Here is an 18,823-nt window from a genome sequence, read left to right on the forward strand (position 1 = left end):
ATGATATGTTCATCAAAAGTCAAAGTGAGGAAACCTTAAGTCAACCATCTTTCTCTTATTGATTTCACATCAAATTCTTATTTTTGCCAAATTGTTCATTTAAGTTCTAGTTTAATTCTAGTTTTAGTTTAAGTATTTCAAAAATATCAAAACTCCCATTTTTATTTCATTGTCATTTTACAAGTACTGTTGCAAAAAGATTTTCCATAGAGTCATAAATTGAACCAATCTCCGTGGATCGACCCCTTTACCACTATACACTATTTTAGTGTAAAAGATTTAGGGTTATTGATTTTTGTTGGCCTCGACAACCACCAAATTTTGGCGCCGTTGCCGGGGATTGGTTTATTTTTAATCAATTTGTTTCTCTATGCCAAGATCTCAGCGTACAGGTGACTTGATTTACAACCCAGAAATCGAAAAAGAAGCAAGGCGTTTGGCGAAGGAAAAGCGAATTGAACGTGGTCAAACTTCTAATCCTCACGGGGATCCGGAAGTTGAACCCACTTCATCAAGTGATACGGAACCCGATTCTAGTCCCGACCCCCGCCAAGAAATTCCCGAAACACCACCTCTACAACAAACCCGCCCCCATTATTGAACCAGTTGCAATGGCGGAAGGAGGAGAGGCTCCCGAAGAACTTTGAGGCAAATGATGGAGACCGATGTTACACAAACTCCAACCGGTATCAATTACCCGGTTTTAGAAGGAGGTTCGGAATTGAAGTCAAGTTTAGTCCATCACCTCCCAACTTTTCATGGATTGGAGAACGAAGACCCGCATAAGCACTTGAAGATGTTCCACATTATTTGCACTATCATGAAGCCACAAGGGTCAACCGATGACCAAATCAAGCTAAGGGCATTCCACTTTTCATTGGCCGATAGAGCAAAGGATTGGTTATTTTATCTTCCTCCGGGGTCGATCAATTCATGGACCGACATGGCAAGAGCTTTTCTTGATAAATTCTATCCCGCTTCAAGAGTCTCAAGTCTTAGAAATAAGATTTGTGGAATCCGCCAAGGTCAAAATGAGACTTTTCATGATTATTGGGAGAGGTTCAACAACTTGTGCTATAGTTGCCCACAACACCAAATTTCGGAACAACTCCTCACTCAACACTTTTATGAGGGATTGTTGCCAATGGAGAGAAGACTAGTTGGTGCCTCAAGTGGTGGTGATGTCTTTAGTAAAACTCCACAACAAAGAAGACAACTTTTCAACACCATAGCCGCGAATTCCCAACACTTTGGCCCGCGCCAAGACATGAAAAGAGATACACAACACAAAGTCAACGAAGTGGGAACATCAAATCTTGAGTCTCAAATCAAAGATCTAACCTCCGTCGTCCAAAAGCTAGCCATGGGACAAACTCCACAAGTGATGGTTTGTGGGATATGTGCAACAATGGGACATCCTACGGATATGTGTCCCATTCTTCAAGAAGATGCGGAACATGTAAATGCCACGGGAGAGTTTCAAAATTACCACAACAAGCCATCCGGTTACCAAAATGTTTACAATTCAAGTTGTAAGCCAAATCCCAACATGAGCTACAACCCAAGACCATTGCCTCAAAATGCATTGGTTAGACCTTCCTATCCATCACCACAACCTCACTACCAACATCCACAACCACACTATCAATGCAAACCACACCCTCCACATCACCAACAACCTCCTCAATCCCAATCAAGTAGCTCCGGAATGTCTCTTGAAGACATTGTCAAATCCTTAGCCACTAGTACCCAACAACTCCAAAAAGAGACAAGAACTAGTATCTCCAACCTTGAAGCACAAATGGGAGATATAGTTACATCCATAAGCAAGTTGGAGTCCCGTGGGAAATTGCCTTCTCAAACCGAAAAGAACCCAAATGTCAATGTGGTGACCTTGAGAAGTGGCAAACAAGCCGGAGAGAGTAGTTCAAAGAAAAAGCCAAAAGATGAAAAGGAAGAAATAGAAGTTATTCCCGTTGAAGAACCTATAGTCAAGAACGATGCACAAGCCGGAGTTCCAAAGAAGACTACCCCTCTAGTAACACCCATAGCCACTCAACCGCCATTCCCCTCCCGACTTGCGACTTCGAAAAAGAACATGGAGGAGAAAGAGATTTTGGACACCTTTCGAAAGGTGGAAGTAAACATCCCTCTACTTGATGCAATCAAGCAAATCCCGAGATATGCAAAGTTTTTGAAAGAAATTTGTACCAACAAGAGGAAGTTGAAGGGAAATGAGAAAATTTTGATGAATGAAAACGCATCCGCGGTTTTACAAAGGAAACTTCCACCCAAATGCAAAGATCCTGGAATGTTCACGGTTCCTTGCAAGATTGGAGATGTCACTTTTAGTAGTGCTATGCTTGATCTTGGTGCCTCTATCAATGTCATGCCCTATTCGGTGTATGAATCATTGAATGTCGGACCCTTAAGTGAAATCGGTGCCATAATCTCTCTTGCGGATAAATCAAGTGTCTTTCCTAGATGTGTTTTGGAAGATGTCCTAGTTCAAGTGAACCAATTGGTCTTCCCGGCAGATTTCTATGTGATTGATCTAGATGAGCAAGTGTCCTCCAAATCGGCTCTAATCTTGCTTGGGAGACCGTTTTTGAAGACGGCTAGGACGAAGATCGATGTGTATGCGGGAAGTTTGACAATGGAGTTTGATGGTGAAACAATAAGTTTTAATATTTATGATGCCATGAGATATCCTAGTGATGTTTCGTCTTTGTACTTTGTTGATGTTGTTGAGCCAATTACTCAAGAATTGTTTGAGTTATCTAACGGTGATATGTTGGAGATGATCTTAAGCAAAGGATTCGATTGTGGGAAGCTAGCCGAGCAATTAAAGCTTTATTCTTTGGATCCGGAAGTTGAGAAGTTGGTAAATAAAATGGAGATGAAGAAATCCACAAGATTAGATGTCAAACAAATTGAATTGCCCCCAACTCATACAAAATTGCCTCCATCCCTTGTTCAACCACCCGAATTGGAATTGAAGGTCCTACCTCAACACTTGAAGTATGCCTACTTGGGAAGGAATGAAACCCTCCCGGTTATCATTTCAACTCACTTAACCAAATTTGAAGAAGAGCAACTCCTCAAGGTGTTGAAGGAGCATAAAGAACCCATGGGTTGGACGATTGCGGATATCAAAGGGTTGAGTCCCTCCACTTGTATGCATAAGATCTTAATGGAGGATGAATGCAAACCAAGTAGAGATGTGCAAAGACGGTTGAATCCGCCAATGATGGAAGTGGTCAAGAAAGAGATTTTGAAGCTCCTAGATGCGGGAATGATTTATCTAATCTCGGATAGCAAATGGGTGAGCCCGGTCCAAGTTGTGCCTAAAAAGACGGGAATCACGATGGTCGAGAACAACAAAGGTATGATGGTCCCCACCCGTGTGTAAAACGGGTGGAGAGTATGTATTGACTACCGCAAACTCAATGCAACCACACGAAAAGATCATTTTCCATTGCCTTTCATTGACCAAATGTTAGAAAGGTTGGCCGAAAAATCTCACTATTGTTGTCTTGACGGGTATTCCGGTTTTCACCAAATCCCGGTGGCGCCGGAAGACCAAGAAAAGACAACTTTTACATGTCCATTTGGCACTTTCGCATACCGTAGAATGCCATTTGGATTGTGTAACGCCACGGCCACTTTCCAACGTTGCATGGTTAGTATCTTTTCCGAATATGTCGAAAACATAATTGAGGTTTTTATGGATGATTTTACGGTATACGGGAACTCCTTTCAAGAGTGTTTGACCAATCTCACCAAAATTTTGAAAAGATGCATTGAAACAAATTTGGTTTTAAACTTTGAGAAATGTCATTTCATGGTGAGTCAAGGTCTCATTTGGGTCACATTGTGTCTGAAAAAGGAATTGAGGTAGATAAGGCCAAGATCGATGTTATTCAAAGCTTACCTTACCCGACTTGTGTTCGGGAAGTTCGTTCTTTTTTGGGCCATGCAGGTTTCTACCGACGATTCATCAAGGACTTTTCAAAGATAACAAGACCAATGTGCCAACTCTTGCAAAAGGAGGCCGATTTCGAGTTCAATGAGGCGTGCAAAGAAGCTTTCGACAAGCTCAAGGAATTGCTTACATCCGCCCCCATCATACAAGCACCAAATTGGGATCTCCCTCTCGAGATCATGTGTGATGCAAGCAATTATGCTATCGGCACCGTTTTGGGTCAAAAGAATGGAAGAGCCTCCCATGTGATTTATTATGCATCAAGGACACTAGACAATGCTCAAAGCAACTACTCTACCACGGAGAAGGAGTTATTGGCCATAGTGTTCGCTTTGGAGAAGTTTCGGCAATATCTACTTGGCACCAAAGTTATAGTGTATTCGGATCATGTGGCTCTCAAGTACTTGATGACAAAGAAAGATGCAAAGCCAAGACTCATCCGATGGATCTTATTATTGCAAGAATTTGATTTGGAAATCCGGGACAAAAGTGGATGTGAGAACCTTGTTGCCGACCACTTAAGCCAGATCACTTCAAATGAAACTCCTCTCCCTTTGCGGGACGAGTTTTCGGATGAGCATCTCTTTTCCCTTATTCAATCTACTCCTTGGTATGCTGATATCGTTAACTTTTTGGTCACAAAAAGGTATCCCGACATATTCTCACGTGCTCAAAAAGACAAGCTTAAAAGTGATGCAAAATACTATGTGTGGGATGAGCCTTATTTGTGGAAACATTGTCCCGATCAAATCATTAGGCGATGTGTACCCCAACAAGAGCATCAATCCATTTTACAATTTTGTCATGAATTTGCTTGTGGGGGACACTTCGGACCTAGCCGAACTTTGAGAAAGGTTCTTGAATGTGGATTATTTTGGCCAACCATGTCACGCGATTGTTATATGTTTTGTAAAAGCTGTGAACGGTGCCAAAGGACGGGAAACATTTCACAAAAAAATCAAATGCCACAAAATCCAATCCTTGTTTGTGAAATTTTCGACGTATGGGGATTGATTTTATGGGCCCATTTACCGTCTCGTTTGGCAACGTTTACATCTTGCTCGCGATTGACTATGTTTCTAAGTGGGTTGAAGCCAAAGTCACAAGATCGGATGATGCCAAAACAGTTATCGACTTTTTAAAATCTAATGTCTTCGCGAGGTTTGGTGTGCCTAGGGCTTTGATTAGTGATTGAGGGACGCATTTTTGCAATAAGATGATGGAGGCCTTGCTGAAAAAGTACAACGTGACCCATCGTGTCTCTACCGCCTACCACCCTCAAACGAATGGTGAAGCGGAAGTCTCAAATCGTGAGGTGAAGAGTATTTTAGAGAAAACAGTGAATCCGACAAGGAAAGATTGGAGTTAAGGCTTGATGATGCCTTATGGGCCTATCAGACCGCTTACAAGACCCCGATAGGAATGTCGCCCTTTAGGTTGGTTTTCGGAAAGTCATCTTGAAGCTCGTTTGTGGGGTTGTTTTAGCGATTAAAGCGTCAAATACGAAGCAAAATCATAAGCTTGGGGTGTGCCTTGGAGAATCTCTTCGGTGGCTCTAATTCCGCCTCCACCATTCGTTCCGGGTCTAAGAAAATTGGGTACTTTCATTCCTTTATCTTGATTATTTGCATCCCAATTTCCTATTTGTTGTTGGAATTGTGTGCCTTTGGTGTGGCTTGAAAGTTATTATTGATAAATTTTTGTCCGGAGTAAATGTCTAAACGTGCAAAAACAGGGACGGGAGCTACTTCCTCTAAAGGGGGGTCGAAAGGAAAATCCAAGGATCCCCCGTTTCGTTTGTTGAATCGCGAGGACCGCAAAACATATGATTTTCTCGTTTCCAACAAACGTCAAGTCAAGTCAACAAAATTCCTCCATAGGGAATCTTTTGCTAGTCTTGGGGTACTCGATGGAGTCCAAGCGTTATTTAACAATATTGGGTGGGGCCAATTCCTCTATAACCGCGCCGCCACCTATGTTGAACCAACCTTGGAATTTCTCACCACATTCAATCCCGAAGAGGAAGGCGAAACCGTCACCTTCCAAATGCTCGGCGAGAAACGATCCCTACCATATCGGGTGGTGAACGCCCTGATGGGCACTCCAGTGGACAATCTATATCACCAACAAGACCTATGGCCCGGAAACTTCAATGAGCATCACTTTTGGCAGCAAATTACCAACGAGCCACAATATTCATCGTCTTCGTCAAAGGCCTCCTCCATAATTCACCCATGTTTGCGCCTAGCGCATCGAGTACTCACATGCACCATTTTTTCCTGCTCCGAAGTGGGACAAATTTCAAAGGCGGAATTATTTTTTCTTTGGTGCATGACTCGTGAGAACAGTCCGCGGCCGAATTTTGCCTCCTTTTTCTTCACCAAATGTTACAACCTCACAACTATAGACAAAGGAGACATTTTCATTGGGGGATTGATCACCCTCATTGCATCTCGGCCACCGCTTCAACTTCATCTCTCCACTCTTCCATTCGAGAAGGCTTCCGACCCCTCTAGCCTTGACGGCCACGCACTTCGCCGAATGCAACTAGTCCGGGATTCGGTCGTTGGTCCCATGTGGATTCTTGACAACCAACCATACCTCATTCTTCCCCACGAGTATATAGGGAGTTTCGAGCCAACCGACCCTGATCAATGGATCATTCCATCCGACTACCCTCCTCCTATAGATGATGAAGATGACCAGTTTCAGCCTCCACAACATTTTGCCGAGCCTCAATATCAGCCACAGCAGCAGGGGGGACACGAAGTCCCACCATATTTCCCCCCTACGTTCTTTGACCAATTCGCCACAATGTTCTCCACGGTACAGCGCATCGACACCCAAACGCAAGAGAACACCCGGGCCATCCAGGATGTGGTGACACGTGTTAATCGGCTGGAGCAGTCCTTCCCGTCAACTTCCCGCCAGGTCCAGGATATGTGGGACTACCACTATCGCCACGAGCATTTCCCGCCGCCCGACCCTCCGATTTAGGTAATTTCCGTCCTTTCCTTAAGCATTGAGGACAATGCTTCTTCTTAAGCTTGGGGTGGGGCATTTCCCTTTTCTTTTACTTTTTCATGCATTTTTTAACTAGGTTGCATAACATTTTAGTTTTAAGCTAATTTTCATTCATTTTTTTATTTATATAAAATTCCAAAAAGATTTTATTTTCTTCTTGTTCACCTTTTATATTTTTGCATAACATTTAGCTTAGGGCATTAGCATTCATGCATTTTTGTTGTCAGTTTATTCTCACCCCCTTGGATGCCATGGAACAAGTTTATAGTTATTGTATCATTATTGGTCCAGGATCTTGTTGCTATCTCACCCATCGAACCGGGACCACTAGCTGCAGTTTGGGACTTCATACTTGGGATCACATGCTGGAAGCTTAAAGGGGTAAGTGATCATGGCCAGGTAGTTTTCATGAAGAATTATGCATACAATACTAACAACTGTAGGATATACTATAACAATGGATGTTCTTAGCCTTGCGGTCACTACCGCTGAGAGGATCACACTTGATCATGTTTGAACTGTTAGGATGAAGCATTGGTGCTTGTCCCCGAGTAGAATCCATATCCGGTCTCTTTACATCACCATATATTTTTGCGATTTTCTTAAGATTTTAGAGAGTCTTTTAGTCCGCATGTGGACATTTTCATTACTTTTGAAAAATTGCAAGTTTGAAAATGAGCTTACATTACATCTTTATGCTCCACGCATGGTCATTTTCACACTTAGACCATTCAGATTATATTACTACCCTTTCGGTCCCACTTACACACTTTTGGGAACCAAATTTTGAGTCAAAGGGTTTTCTTGTTAAAAAATCCGATTGTTAATACATTACCTTCAAGTGTTTATTAAAAAAAAGAGAGAGAGAGAGAGAGAGAGAGAGAGAAAGAATAGCATGCGAATTTCCAGCTGCAACTATCTTAAATAGGTGACCGGTTCAATTATTGAACAAATTTTCCAACATTTTGGTCACCCGACGTTTGATATTCATTTGTATAGGCTTGTTTTATTGTATATAGATCGAGTTGTTTTTCGAAAATTGGTGATGTTAGGGAGACTGTCGAGTCGGATACTACGGGAGGTTTGGGCCAACACTAAGTGAACCGATTCCTACAACGGTGCCCAAGCGATTAAACCCAATTACACATGAGAGTAGCCGGCAGATGTGAGATCAGAGTGTACACTTAAAAGAAGAGCTCCACACGAGCCCATCCAGCTGCTTTCTCCCTACTACAGATGTTCTTCATTGTATGCATGTTCCATTGGGCTGCGACTGCTCATCCCTCCTTACTCACCTAAAGGAGTTGTCCTGGCTGTGGTTTATGGTCCCTTTGTCATCGGATTAAAATTTCGTGAGGTAATAGCAAGATCAATTTTGACCATGTTGACTAACGGTGATCAGGTTCCGCGGTTCTATCCATTCATTTTATTTTCCTTAGGATAGTTCATCCCAAGTTCATTTTAGTCTTGTCTTACTTGAGGACAAGTAAGGTTTAAGCTTGGGGTGATTTGATAGCTTCATTTTATTTACTTCTTTTTATAGTTTTTTTAGCACATTTCATTCTCATTTTAGTTGATTTCCATGCATATTTTCCTTTTTGTTATTTTTATGACCATTTCGGGTACTTTCTAGTTTCTTGAGCATTATTGCAGATTTTTTGGAGACTAGCGGAGCGGGATTTTTGGGAGGCGATTGGACTTGAAGGGCAATGGGGATTTCATGCTTGATGGCTATGGAGGTGATTCATGGAGTGGACTTGTCAATTGCTTGAAGGCTTGGAAGTGTTGAATTTTAAATTTGAAAGGCACGGGAGAATTCTTGAGTGTGCAAGATCAATGATTGGGGAGTTTGCGGAAGCTTTGAGTGATGTAGAGAGGCAAATTGGGCTCAAATTGAAGAAATATTGAAGAGAAATGGGCTAAAAGTTAATTAGACTCGAACTAGGCCAATGGAATAGATGTGGGGGCCCAAATCTTGAAGGAGCCCAAAAACTCCGTCATAGTCACGCGGCCCGCGTAAGATTCCTTGCGGCCCGCGTGGATTCCTGACAAGGGCAAATTCGGGATTTTGTCTAGAGCTCTATATTGGGAAGGTTGGTGTTCCTCTTCAGCCTTATCTTGGATGTCCGATTTTGACACTTTCTCTCTGGAGTTTGGAGCACTTTTGAAGGCCAAGAACACCTCAAGAACATCTTCTTTTCACCTCTTGATTATTGTAAAATGTTTGGTACAATCTTCTCTAACTTTATTTCTTTGAGTTTAGCCATGCTTGGCTAAACTAATCTTGGTTGACTTTTGTTGAATCCTTTGAACTTTTGTTGAATGTTGAAGAATCCATGAACATGTTCTTAAATCTTTATGGGAATGTTTTGTGTTTTAACATCTTATCACTACTTGTATGTTTTAGTTCATGAGTTTAAATGTGTTTGTGGTGATTAGTTGGCTAATTTCTTGATTAAGTAAAGGATCCTCAAATTAGCAAGCAACAAATGATTTTTGTGTTGTTTTTGCTTCACACAATCATAAAAACATTTCCTCCAACATGGTGGTGAAAGCATTTGACCCCTTTTGGATTTGGTGACTGTTTGGTTCTTAATGCTAGTTGACTTTCACTAATTACATGCTTAATGGAAATTGTGACTTTTACTAAGGAAATTGTTATGAGTTTCTCTAGCCATTTTAACAACTAAGAAAAGTCTAGGTAATCTCAAGCTTCTTGGATTACTATAGCCAAATTAAGGATTTAAAACAAGTATTGCACCATTGGATTCTAATGATATGTTCATCAAAAGTCAAAGTGAGGAAACCTTAAGTCAACCATCTTTCTCTTATTGATTTCACATCAAATTCTTATTTTTGCCAAATTGTTCATTTAAGTTCTAGTTTAATTCTAGTTTTAGTTTAAGTATTTCAAAAATATCAAAACCCCCATTTTTATTTCATTGTCATTTTACAAGTACTGTTGCAAAAAGATTTTCCATAGAGTCATAAATTGAACCAATCTCCGTAGATCGACCCCTTTACCACTATACACTATTTTAGTGTAAAAGATTTAGGGTTATTTATTTTTGTTGGCCTCGACAACCACCATTGGACGAGTTTAGCCTTGGACTCGTCAAGTCCCTTCATGGACTCGGTGAGTCTACTGAGCAGACAGCAACAAACTTCGATTTTTCAGCCAATTTTGCAAGTATAACAAGAAAACAAACCTGGCTCTAATACCACTGTAGGGTTTTGAGCATTCTAACACTCCTAAGTGTACATGCAACCCTAAATACCTTGGATCTATGTTTTCTCTATTATACATGCAAATATGAATATTCCAAGATATTATCCTAACTAGCATACAAAACATTGATTCATATGGAATAATATAAGTTAGAAGACATACCTTTTGATGTATCTTAATTCCATGGAGCTTAAGAGACTAGTGCCCCAAGTGTGACACCTCAAATGGTTCACACAACACCAAATACACTGGGAATAACTTAGAGAGAAATGAACCACTTCTTGAAATTCGGCTAGCCCTCACCATTACTTCATAGTCTCTCATGGTGGCCGATTTTGACAAGAATAAGATGCTTATATAGTGTGTCACAATTAGGGTTACACCATGTAAACCCTAATTGTCATGGCCTTTCATTTCCATGATCCATGGGTACAAAAACACCATGGAGCATCCTATGGGTTTTAGCCCAACTTGATAATCCATGGAGCATTAACCCACTATACAAGTATGGATGATTTACACAATCAACCCATATATTTAATTAGTCTCCTTTTGATCACTTAATTAATTCCAAATTAATTCTTGATCAATACTAATTAAATAATCTTATTAATATATTAAAACTTATAATATATTAGCAAACCTTAAGTGTTATTTCTCTCATTTTAGTCTATCCAAATGCATGATGCCATGCAACCCAAATGGACCATGCCAATTGGGTCAAGTACATACCAAATATAGTTGTGGACTTAGACACTAATCCAACAACAAGTTGGTATCAGAGCCTTGGTTTGAGGGATTCGGGCATACTCTCGGGTGTGTCTGAACTCAAAATGAGGACTTGGTATGGAAATTTTCAAAAGAAAATCATTTTTATAAAAAAGATTTCCAAAAAGAGAAAAAGGTGTGGTGCATGCAATCAGCCGAGCTCAAGTAAGTTCTCCCAAATTACCCATACATGTTTGTTATGATATGATATGATTATGAGAACTACATGCTAGATTAGGGCTAAGGATCTAGGAAGGATGCCTGTATGTCTGCTATATGTGTATAACAACTACATGCTAGATTAGGGCTAAGGATCTAGGAAGGATTCCTTGTATGCCTACTGTATGAGCTTATTGAACTGCTTGCTAGTACTGATTAGTCAGTGATATGATGGCCTGATTAGGATATTCTTGGTTTTGATTACTGAATGCTCGAATGCTGCTTGCTTCGTGCTTTTAGGAGTTCTAGTTATCTTTAGTTAACTAGTAAACGAATACGTTAAGTTACATATTACAAGGACCAAATAATTTCAGAAGGTTAGGTCTAGCTCTATTTCGCTGCTCTTGTCTGAGTCCAATTGTTGTTGGGTAGGACCTCTCATTCATAGAATTATCTGGTCTTAGTGATATGTAATGGTATTCGCGAGCTAGTTAGGGAGAGATAGCAGGGACTTATTATGCAGCTGATCCCGGAGAGTGGGTCAGAGATTACCCTAGGTCAAGCCTAGGATGAGATTAGCGTTAAGAGAAGTAGTAGTATAAGGGACTTGGTCGAGTTGAGGCAATTCTTGAGGAAAGTACGGATAGATGTGGAAGGTAGTATGGTCCCGTATGGTGATGCTACACACTAGACCAGCTGGCAGTTCAGGTGCCGGGGAGGGATCAGGCTCGGGCTCTGGAGCCGGGCAGCTCGATGATCAGATGAGGGAGTTCATTTCATCTGAGATCACGCGCAGTATATTGGACCAGACTCCTGTGATCTTCGGTACGGTCAAGGAGGCAATATTGGAGATTCTTGACGAGAGGTTGGGTGCATTCCACACCGAGATGACAGCCATGATAGGGGCGCGCACGATGACATTCAGGGATTTCCGAGCTTATGGAGCTCCAGACTATCATGGGGCTCGGGACCCCATTGCTAGTAGTAGGTGGTCGGATGATGTTGCCAACGCCTTTCGCATCAGTCGTTGTACCGAGTGGACAAGGACCGACTTGCTTCCTGCCTTTTGAAGGACAGGATGCGTGATTGGTGGGAGGAGGTTGGGCATTCCATTGGAGATGATGCCGCCATTGATGCGATGACCTGGAGTGACTTTTCGGCCAGGTTCAGGGTCGAGTTTGCACCAATGATTGAGGTGCAACAGCTTGAGGGAGTTCCAGGATCTCCAGTAGATGACTGAGACGGTGACTGAGATCACCACCAAGTTCAGGGAGATGGACCTTCTTGTTCCGGAATATTTGACAGATGAGGAGATGAAAAAGGCCTGGTACCATGAGATGTTGAGGAGCGACATTCGGCAGTTTGTGAGCCCATCCAGTTGCAGGACGTTGGAGGATATGATAGCGAGGGATCGGGAGAGAGAGATTGATTTTGAGATGGAGAGGAAGAGGAAACCAGATGTTGTGTCTGGTGTGGAGGGTTCGGGCAAGAAGCCTAAGGTGGATTCCTGAGGGAAGTGCCAGCAGGGCCGAGGCCGCTGCGACAAGTGTGGTAGGACGCACGAGGGGATGTGCAGGGAGGGTAGTTCGGGCTGCTTTAAGTGCGGCCGAACTGGTCATGTTAGTAGGGATTGTACTGATACCACCACCACCACTGCAGCATCCAATCTGATTTGCTTCAAGTGCAATCAGAGGGGACACAAGAGGTCCCAGTGTCCGAGTTTGGCAGCAGCTAGACGAGTGGCGGCACCCGCTCCTACTAGATTGAGGATTACCGACGGCTCCCAGGGTCGAGCGTAGGCGCCAGTGGCGAAGAGCAGAGCCTTCTAGCTGAGAGCAGAGGAGGCACGTGCAACTCCCGATGTTGTGACGAGATCGTTCTTAGTGAACCACATATCTGCTCTGGTATTGTTCGATTCGGGGGCTACCCGATCTTTTGTATCGCTCGCACTCAACAAGAGATTTGTGGGAGCTCCAGGAGAGCTGGACTGTCCACTTGATGTAGAGATAGCGGATGATAGGACCGTTCGGGTTGCGAGGGTTCATCAGGGATGTACACTGCAGTTGTTCGATGAGAAATATTCTGTGGATTTAGTCCCCATTCCCATGCGAGGGAATAAGGTTATCGTGGGTATTGACTAGTTGATTCCCAATGGGGCAGTGATTGACTGCGAGCAGCAGCTAGTTAGAGTTTGGATCCCAAGTGGGAGAGGGTTGGTGATTCAGGGCGAGAGGTCGTAGCACGGACCGACGTTATGTTCAACAGCGAGAGCTAGGCTCTACCTTCAGCAGGTTTCGCTGGTTATGTCGCCAATGTTATCAATATCCGAGATAAGGGTAAAGTGACCATGGATGATGTATCGATCGTGTGAGAGTATCCGGACGTGTTCTCGGAGGATTTTCCTGGGATACCTCCGGAGAGACAGGTAGAGTTCAGGATTGACCTCGTTCCTGGTGCGGATCCGATAGCCAAGGCACCGTATCGATTGGCTCCTCCCGAGATGCAGGAGTTGTCTACACAGCTGCATGAGCTGTTAGACAATGGATTTATCAGACCGAGCAGTTCGCTATGGGGATTATGTTTGTGAAGAAGAACGACGGGTTACATCGGATGTGTATAGACTACCGGGAGTTGAATAACGTAACGGTGAAGAACCATTATCCCCTCCCGAGGATTGATGATCTATTTGACCAGCTACAGGGTGCATCTTGGTTCTCTAAGATTGATCTGCGATCAGGTTATCATCAAATGAGATTCAGAGACGAGGATGTACATAATACAACCTTTCAGACTCGATATGGTCAGTACGAGTTCGTGGTGATGTCGTCTGGGCTCACCAATGCTCCTGCCGCATTCATGGATTTCATGAACCGCGTGTGCAGACCAATGCTGGACCGGTCTGTGATAGTATTCATCGATGATATCTTGGTTTACTCAAAGACTCAGGAGCAGCACGAGGAGCACTCGAGGGAGGTGCTGGAGACACCGAGGAGGGAGAGAATTTTCGCAAAGTTTTCCAAGTGTGAGTTTTGGTTGCGCGGGGTGCAGTTTCTGGGGTGTATCCGAGTCTCTCAAACCAAGGCTCTGATACCAACTTGTAACGACGTAAATTTCCAAAACAATTTTTCATTTTAAAAACATACTCTCATTCATAAAATATCATAGTAATCCAATGTAACACATGTTATCTCAATAAACAAATCCCAAGATCCTCAAATACATAAATCCTCTCAGTGTGTACGGATCATGCCGGCGCCTTCCCGCGATCCTCGCTAGTACCTGAAACACATAACACAACAACTGTAAGCATAAATGCTTAGTGAGTTCCCCAAAATACCACATGCAACACATACGCCACTCGAGGCTACAATACGACCCTCCGGTCGATGTGTCTCAGTGGGACCCTCCAGTCCCGTAGCTCGTTGGACCCTCTGGTCCGGTCATAGCTCGTCGGACCCTTCGGTCCAGTCTGTGTCGTTGGACCCTTCGGTCCGGTCTATATCGTTGGGCCCTCCGGCCCGGTCTGTTCAACACATAGCATACATACAACACAATGCACATAACTCATATATATACACATAGCATACAAGACCCTCTGGTCTACACATAAATACCACTCTAGGTAATGTATAGTGAGAAGACTCACCTCAATGAAGTCGGATAAACTCTCGTGCTCAACGTCCCGACTTAGCCTCCTCCTATTATTCAGATAACATCCCCGATCAATATTCACTCATGTCTCATCTCTACAGATTGGGTAGAAGGCCATTCTACCCTTCCCTGAACTCTCCTGAATCAGTCTTGACCAGAACCCTAAAGTCAACGAAAGTCAACGGTCAACTTTGACCCGACTCGTCGAGTGCACAAGGGCGACTCGGCGAGTCCATGCGGGTCCTCTGAATCCTTTCAGCCTCTCTTGGCTCGTCGAGTCATCCTTCTACTCGACGGGTTACACCTGTCACGAATCGCGGGGCAACCCCGACTCGACTCGTCGAGTCCACTTATGGACTAGGCGAGTTGCCTCCATGTTCATCCTCAAATGACCTCCTAAGGTCAGATCTGCTTCCCTAACTATCCGATCTACCCTTCAAATGTTCAAATGTCACGTAAAGGTGCAACCTTTACGTGCATGCAACCCACAACAAGTCATAAATGGGGAAATAACTCTAAAAATGGCAACCTAGTCCCCAATCTTTCATTTGCTTGCATAAAGCTGAGGGATAGTGACTCTATGGACCTCTCATGGTCCAGATGTGATGCTCTTAACACAAAGGGGGCCTCATACTTACTAGATCTAACATAAAATGGAGGTAAAAACCCTAAAATCATGAAATCTATCATATCAACACGAAATATAAGGGATTATACCTCCAGAGATGAACTCTCAAGATGATTAGCCCAGATCCAAGCTCCCTTCACGCTCTAGATGGGTGTTTCCTTCTTCCTTCTAGCAAAACTACACCAAAAGTGATGTATTAGCCTCTTCTTGCTCTCAACTCTCTCACTGCTCTCTCTAGGGTTTCTCTGGGGTGCATTGGCCGCAAATGGAGGCCATAAAGGCCTTTAAATAGGGCACAGGCCCGAGGATTTAGGGTTTCACTTTACAGTGCGGACTCGCCGAGTCCACGTATCTACTCGTCGATTCCGGTCATTAATCCAGTCAAGAACTCGCGATCCTACTCGGCGAGTCTGAGCGTCTACTCGTCGAGTCCCTCCATAAAATCCAAAATAAATAACTAAAATAAGATACCTGGGAATCCGGATGTTACAATATTAGATTTTGGTGGGAGTTGGGATATGTATCTTTCATTAGCGGAATTTTTGTATAACAACAGTTATCACGCCAACATAGATCGACCTCCCTTCGAGATGATTTATGGGAGGAAGTGTAGGATCCCAATTTGTTGGGGTGAGGTCGGTCAGAGAGTCATGGGAGTACTGAGGTGGTACTCAAGACCACGGAGAAGATCCAGTAGGTCTGGAGCAGGCTCCAGACTGCACAGAGTCGGCAGAAAAGCTATGCCGACAAGCGCCGTTCATACCTATAGTTTCAGGTAGGGGATATGGTCCTCCTGAAGGTGTCACCTTGGAAAGGTGTCATCCGGTTCAGGAAGCAGGGCAAGCTGGGCCGGGTTGCGTATCGACTGGATCTACCAGTCGAGCTTAACCATATCCACAACATTTTTCATGTATCCCAGCTGCGGAGGTGCTTAGTGGATGACTTCGTGGTTGTTCCTTTAGAGGATATCTAGGTGGATGACCGCCTGAATTACATTGAGAGACCAGTAGCCATCCTCGACAGGAAGACGAAAACTTTGAGGAACAAGGTTGTACAGTTGGTGAAGGTGCAATGGCAGCACCGTAAGGGCTCAGAATGGACTTGGGAGCCAGAAGAGGAGATGAGGGAACATTACCCAGAGTTATTCGAGGCAGCAGACTTCGAGGATGAAGTCTGAGACAAGTGGGGGGAATTGTAATGCCTGGTTCCCGGTACGTATTTAATTTATTAATCATTCAATTTATAAGAGCAACTCGACAAGTTGGAAGCCCCAAACTCTTCGAGTAGAGATCATATGGGCCGCGTAATTTAAGTAACCTACTCGACGAGTTAGCAGGCCTTAACTCGACGAGTAGGCTGGCAGGGATGAAACCCTAATTTCCAGGGTTTTTCACCCTATATAAGGACATAAACTCCTCTAACCAGCCCCTCACCAGCCTCCCTAAACCCTAAATCGTATTGTGAGCTCCTTGTTGAGAAACTAGAGGTTTTGAGTGGATTTTTATGTGTTCCTGTGCTTGGTGAAGGACTTGGAAGAACTAGAAGGTCATTGAGATTGAGGAGAAGCACTAGATCTGGGATCTCGTTCGTCTTTGGAAACTTTCTGAGGTAAAAAGTCTCAAACTTGATGCTTAATATCTTAGATCTCTCTTAGTTTTGTTTTATGGATCTTTTTGACCCCATTGTCGGAGCATGATAAACCTTCATAGTCCTGATGCTAAAAACTTCCATTCTCAGTGTTATTTGGTCCTTAGATTCATAAAAAGGGTCCTAAACCCGTTCATGCTCAAGAAAAGACCATATCCATAGAAGTAGGTTGCTATATCTCAAGATTAGGTCCATTTGAGGCATGCAAAGCCATCAAGTTGTCGACTTTACAGATGTATACCATAGAAACAATGTAGATCTATATTTTGGAACCTTAGATTTGAGGAAAGGGCTTAATAGACTAAGAACTATGAGGAACTCGACGAGTTCATTAAGGAACTCGACGAGTTGGGTCGAACAGTCTCGATTCTGTTAAAGGGAAGAACTCGGCGATTTGGAGGAAAACTCGACGATTTGCATCACAATTTCGCGATTATGTGATTCATGGGAACTAGACGAGTTGAAGGGTAAACTCGATGAGCTGAGTCAACTCGTGGCGTTGACTTTTACTTGACTTTGACCTTGATCATAGCTGACCCTAAAAGGGTTATGAGCATGAAATGGTATCTAAGGAGTTGTTTTTGTTCAGGAAGTTAGCAGAGCTGATTATCGGGCAGAGACGTTTCAGCTGTCATCCAACACTGAGGTGAGTTTCCTACTGGTTTGAACAGGTCTAAGGCACCAATGTCGGCATGTGTATAGTATGTGTGATGATTAGCAGGTAAGTGTGGACAGGGACCGTATCTTAGCATTATTTGAGTATGGATATGAATTGGTAGATTTTGGTTATACTTGTTTTTTGTGTGATACTTGTATGTATGTATTAGTTAGTGGAGTGTGGGCGAGGCCCGTATCTCCTAGATAGTGGAGTGTGGGTGAGGCCCGTATCTCATAGTTAGCGGAGTGTGGGCGAGGCCCGTACCTCTTAGTTAGAGAGTGTGGGCGAGGTCTGTATCTCATAAGTAGCTGAGTGTGGGCGAGGCCCGTATCTCGTAGTCAGTCGAGTGTAGACGGGGGCCGTATCTCCTTGAGTGTGGGCGGGGGGGGGGGGGGGGGGGGGGGGGGGGCGTATCTCCTAGATGCATGTTATGTGTATGGTATGTGGTAGTTTGGAGGAAATTCACTAAGCTTCGTGCTTACAGTTTTCAGTTTTGGTTTCAGGTACTTCGGGTAACAAAAGGGAAGAGCTCGGGATGACTGCATTACACACATCATGATGTTTAGCCTGGGATGTTTTACTCTGATATTAACGTGTGTTTTTGATATGATGATTTGAGATACTATGACTTACATTTTGATGAGATGATTTTGATAACTATGGTTTTATTTAATGATTAAAAATGAAAATTTTGGACCGTAATTTTGGGATGTTACACCTAGCTACAGTAAAGTTGGATCAAAGACTAACCATAAATGTAGTAAACAAGTAAATTGCTACAATACACAATTTCACAAGAGTGCGTCATAAATCATAATCATAGAATAATTAGAATCAAAATCGAAAATAATTCAATAGCATTTAGCAAAAAACTTCGTAAACCGATGCTGATTTATAACATAAAATAATGATATCATAAAGTAATACTAGTATATGAATTAGCTTTGACTTATCAAATTAAGAAGTAAAATTTTGATTAATTAATAAAATAACATCTTAAATCAATTAGGAAGTAACATCAGATTTATCAAATTAGAATACCTAGAATATCAAGACATTAAACATTATTTTACT

The 18,823-nt window shown here is 42.9% G+C and overlaps 1 protein-coding gene across 1 annotated transcript; it reads left to right on the top strand.

Annotated features, from left to right (window-relative positions):
* The first annotated feature begins 1,708 nt into the window (after positions 1-1,708).
* LOC145113230 (uncharacterized) lies at positions 1,709-5,127 on the top strand. Its single transcript, XM_079049339.1, has 4 exons — positions 1,709-2,669; positions 2,766-3,386; positions 3,504-3,682; positions 4,051-5,127. The coding sequence occupies exons 1-4, from the start codon at positions 1,709-1,711 to the stop codon at positions 5,125-5,127; spliced, it is 2,838 nt and encodes a 945-aa protein (XP_078905465.1).
* The last annotated feature ends 13,696 nt before the right edge of the window (positions 5,128-18,823 follow it).

The sequence above is a fragment of the Lactuca virosa genome, chromosome 5 (genome assembly GCF_052849685.1).
Source record: "Lactuca virosa cultivar CGN04683 chromosome 5, Lactuca_virosa_CGN04683_v6, whole genome shotgun sequence".
NCBI lineage: Eukaryota > Viridiplantae > Streptophyta > Magnoliopsida > Asterales > Asteraceae > Lactuca > Lactuca virosa.

Bases quoted from the DNA above. Each gene is read 5' to 3' on its own strand.
- LOC145113230 (XM_079049339.1), top strand. From the start codon at position 1,709: ATGTCTCTTGAAGACATTGTCAAATCCTTAGCCACTAGTACCCAACAA. The intron at 3,387-3,503 runs GTATGATGGTCC...ACCAAATGTTAG, and splicing joins GATGGTCGAGAACAACAAAG to AAAGGTTGGCCGAAAAATCT. The intron at 3,683-4,050 runs GTTAGTATCTTT...CTCTTGCAAAAG, and splicing joins CCACTTTCCAACGTTGCATG to GAGGCCGATTTCGAGTTCAA.